The sequence below is a fragment of the Microtus ochrogaster genome, chromosome 7 (genome assembly GCF_000317375.1).
Source record: "Microtus ochrogaster isolate Prairie Vole_2 chromosome 7, MicOch1.0, whole genome shotgun sequence".
Taxonomy (NCBI): domain Eukaryota; kingdom Metazoa; phylum Chordata; class Mammalia; order Rodentia; family Cricetidae; genus Microtus; species Microtus ochrogaster.
Genome location: NC_022014.1, coordinates 78,525,935 through 78,530,290, shown reverse-complemented (window position 1 = coordinate 78,530,290; position 4,356 = coordinate 78,525,935). Strand labels below are relative to the sequence as shown.

Sequence of the window (4,356 nt, the reverse complement as noted above, 5' to 3'; positions counted from 1 at the left end):
AAAAAAACCAAAACCAAAACAAAAAAAACTTAGAAATCTTTTTTGTTGTTGTTGTGGTTTCTCTGTGTAGCCCTGGCTGGCTTGGAACTCACTCCGTAGACCAGGCTGATCTTGAACTCAGAGATCCACCTGCCTCTGCCTCCTGAGTGCTGGGATTAAAACCCTGGCCACCGCTTGGCAAGAGATTTCTTTTGTGTATATGTCAGTGCCTGCATGAAATTATGTGCAGTTTGAGTGCAGTGCCCAGATAAGATCCTCTGGAACTGGAGTTACAGTTCTGGGCTGCCGTGAGTGCTGGGAACTGAACCTGGGTCCTCTGCAGTACTAGCAAACGCTGCTGCACTCCATCAGCCCTCTCTCTCCCTCCCTCCCTCCTTTCTCCTTGACACAGGGTCTCACTGACTGGCTTCAAACTCAGAGTAATCCTCCTGCCTCAATCTCCCAAGTGAGGTATCATTTTATTTAGGTAGTTGTGTGTGTGTTTAGGTGTGTGTGTGTGTGTGTGTGTACCTCAGAATACACAGCTGGAGGTCAGAGGTTCAGGAGTTTGGGTCTTTCCTTCCACTTTCTGGGTCTTGGAGATCGGGTTGTCACGCCGGGTGGCAAGCGACTTTCCTTCTGAGCCACCTCAACAGCCCCTCGAGGAACTTTGAAAAGTGACAGTGAACACTTGTGGGGGAGCGGGACGGGCTTGCCGGGGTGGGGGAAGGGGAGACCTTAGCGGCCAGTCCCTGGACAGGAAGGGGGCGGGGCTTAGGCCGAGCCGTGGTCAGGCAGCCCGTCCTGATGCCGAACTGTGATTAGCACCGTAGGGAACCAATAGAAACGAAGAGATCCTTTTAAACTGGCCAATGGCGACTCGCGGAGGGTGGGCCCTGGGAGCCCTATAAAACGTGGGTCAGGCGAGACCCACCGCGGCAGAGGCTCGTGGAGCGCGGCTGGTGGCGATTGTGGAGTTGTCTGCGCCGGTTGGTTCCAGTCCCCTTCGGCGTTCTCCCTGCGCCAGCCTACCTCGCCCCTTGGCGCCATGACCACTACCACTACCTTCAAGGGTGTGGACCCCAACAGCAGGAACAGCTCCCGGTAAGGCGACAGGGCCGGGCTCGAGCTTTCAGGGGCTCGTGCGGGCCGCGGGGCGTTGGCGGTAACGGGCCCGGGGCCGCCCGGGGCGCCGAGCTCGCTCCGCGGTGGGTGGCAGAGCGAGGAGTGGGCGCCGCTTTGTGCGGCGGGACAGCTCGGCTGGTGGCCCCGCCCCGATCGGGCGGCTCTGTTCCTTTCTCCCACGGAGCGACGGCTGAGGGGACCGTGGGTGGCGGCCGTATGGCAATTACGGCAGGTTGGCGTCCGCCAGCGTGTGCGGGAGGATCGGCTTTCAGCCACCCGCGGCGATACTGCTCGGCTCCTCGATGGTGGCGTGGTCTCCCCACAGCTCAGGGAGCTTGCCGAGCTCCTGTTCCTGGGCCCATTGTCCCACTCGCGGGCCACGCGCTGCCGCCTGTGGCCTCGGCAGTGTGCTGGCCTCCGCCTTGGGCGCAGCGTGCAGATCTGAGCCCTGTGCCTGCGGGTCTACAGGCTCTTGTCCCCGCGGTGGCCCGCCGGGTCCCCGGGTCCGCGCAGCAGGTGCACCTCTGGCAGGGCGGGGCCGGTCATCGCCTCCCTCACTTCCAGCCCAGGATCCGAGTGGCGGTCCTCTTCTCAGAGTGCCTCCGTGCGCCTAACAAAGGAGAGACCGGGTCTCCTCCCCCTCCCCACGCCCACCTCCGAGTGCGCGGGCCGCGAGACGACCCGAGTGGGTCTTCTGCGCTCAGACCCTCGGACTTCAGCCCTTCCACGCCACCTTCTTCACTTCTCCCATTGACTTTGGCCGAATGAGTTCACCCCAGAGCAGGTTTCCCTTGGAGGAGAAGGTTGTCTGTGCTTGGGCGGGGCCATGGAGACATCCATTGTCTCTCCAGTAGTATGTAGTATCCCCTCCTGGAAGCTGGGACCTTGCTTGCCACCAAGTAGACTGCATTTTGGGGGAGGAGCGAGGTGTCTGGGCTCGGACCCTTTTTCTAGTCCTTTCTAACTTGATGGGAGGGTTTGGGTTCTGTGAAGGGAGTCGACATGGTCTCGGCGAATTGCACACAGTCCTTTAAGACATCGCTGGGATCTTGCTAAAGGCTCGGAAGAAGCTTAGTTTCCACTTTCCTGGCCATCTATGATGGCCACTGATGATGACCCGCAGTCGTGTGTGTCCAAGCCTTGGGGTCCTGGCGGAATGGCACAAAGGGAGCCATTTTGTGGGGCTAAGAAGACAGCCGTGGAATAGCAGTATCTCATAGAGGTTTGAGAACTTGCCAACAAAAAACAGCCTCTTCAGAGTAGTTTAGGAGGAAGCCCTGGGAGGGACAGGCCACTGAAGTCACTGCTTTCAGTTTCACGAAGTAATAAAAAAATGGGTGCGATTGGAGAACTGAAGGGGCAGTTAGAGGGTGGGGCAGAACTTGAGAGTGTAGACCTTGGAGACACGGTCACTCCCTCCTGTCATCCTCCAGTGAGGTAATTTGTTACAGAGGACACAGGGACAGATTGAGCCCTGGATTGTGTTTTGTGTGATGAAGCCAACTTTCTGTTGGTCAGGCCTTGGTTACTGGTGTGATAATGTGTAATGTGTAACCTTTTGAGAGTCAAGTTCATCCTCAAAGCTTTTTTGTAAAGCCTGGGTCCTTTACATGGATGTTTGACGTGTGAGACAAATAAATGCAAAATAAGTGTTTCCGGCCACCTTTGTGATCACTTGCCCTCCGGTGTTGTTGCTCAGGTTCCATGCCTGGGTCTTTATTAACTTTGCGTTTCTCCTGTATTCTCCGGATTCTCTTCACCCCCTTCCCTCAGTAACGTGCCTCTTGCTCTGCAACCTCGTGATGAATGTGGTGTGGTAGAGATGGGCACTCGGGATTGGAAGAAAGGAAGCTATTTTTTAAATTGCTGTCTGTTACAACATTTTTGGGTCTTAACTCGGCAGTCCTGAAGCAGTTACCATATATGTGGTTCAGAAAGAAAGAGTCAAAACCAAAGCTGAAGTACTTTGTCTTGCAAGCAAATCCTTTGTTTGAGAAGCGCTCTCTATTTCAGATGGTCTCTACAACACTGACGTCATCGGGGAGGTAGTACCTGCTATTGCAAGACCAGTAAAAGTTGGACCAGGCAGAGCTTTGGCGTGTTTTTAAGCTGGCTGGGTGCTCGTGTTGCACCCCCCCTCCCCGTTTTTCATGGCTAAAAAATTAAGTCCATTATGGTTCTGAAGAATTTCATGAGGTTTTAATTACACTTAGTGCAGAAAGCCTCCCGCTCCCTGGGGAAGAAGGGAGGGGGAGGACAAAGAGGCATGTTGATTTTAATATTATTTCACGTGTCTTTCAAACACCTCAGCCAATGAGAACCTCTAGGGCTGGTACTGCTTGATTAGCATGCTCACAGCCCACAGCCTGGGCAAGACCCTGGGCTCCATCCTCAGCAGCTCCCATCATGCTCACAGCCCACAGCCTGGGCAGGACCCCGGGCTCCATCCTCAGCAGCTCCCGTTTCCCTTCACCCCAAAAGGTCACCCCAGACCCTGTCTCTACCACTAGTAGTAATTTAAACATTAATTACCTGGGAACCTGGGTGAGGAGGTGTGAGCCAGCACTAGGGAGTCAGAAGTGGGAGGATGGCTTCAAGCTTGAGGCTAGCTACAGCTTTGAAGTGATAACCTCCATCAAAAATTTTTTTAGATTAAATGTAAGGATTATCATCTTTATAAAGTATATGCCTAAATACATTTATCTTGATTTATAAAATAAATGTACTCTGGGTGTGTTTAATATCTGAGACTTAGAAAAAAAGCATAGTTCTTTATTTTTCAGCATAGGATCTCGACCGTGTGACTTTACACTAGCTTTACACTAGCGTGAACTCAGTGTGTAGCCCAGGTTAAGCCTCTAGCTTGGACCTCTTCTTTCGGTCTCTTGAGTGCCAAGATTACAAGCATTTGCAGACATAGAGACATAGCTTTAGATGTTTACTTTTTTTTTTTTTGGAAACAGTGTCCCGCTGTGTAGTCTCGGCTGGTCAGGAACTCAGTGTGTAGAACAGGCTGGCCTCAGTCTCAGAGATCTACACATCTCTGTCTCTGGTACTGGGATTTAAGACATGCCCACCATGTCTGATCGAATATTTATTTTTTTAAAATTATGTCTGCATGTGGATGTGCATGAATGCAGGTGCCTATAGGGGGCAAAGACATCTGTCCTCTGGAGTTAGAGGTGAGCCACCTGAGATGGGTCCCCTTGGACTGATCACAGGTCTTCTGCAAGAGCAGCAAGTACTCTTCAC

General features: G+C 53.2%; 1 protein-coding gene across 1 annotated transcript in view; it reads left to right on the top strand.

The window, feature by feature from the left end:
- Positions 1-895: 895 nt before the first annotated feature.
- Positions 896-4,356, top strand: part of Jpt1 (Jupiter microtubule associated homolog 1) — a 20,166-nt gene continuing 16,705 nt past the window's right edge. The window contains exon 1 of the mRNA XM_005350727.3: positions 896-1,083. Coding sequence (XP_005350784.1) covers positions 1,028-1,083 — 56 coding nt within the window. The 5' untranslated portion in view covers positions 896-1,027. The remainder of the gene's footprint in view (positions 1,084-4,356) is intronic.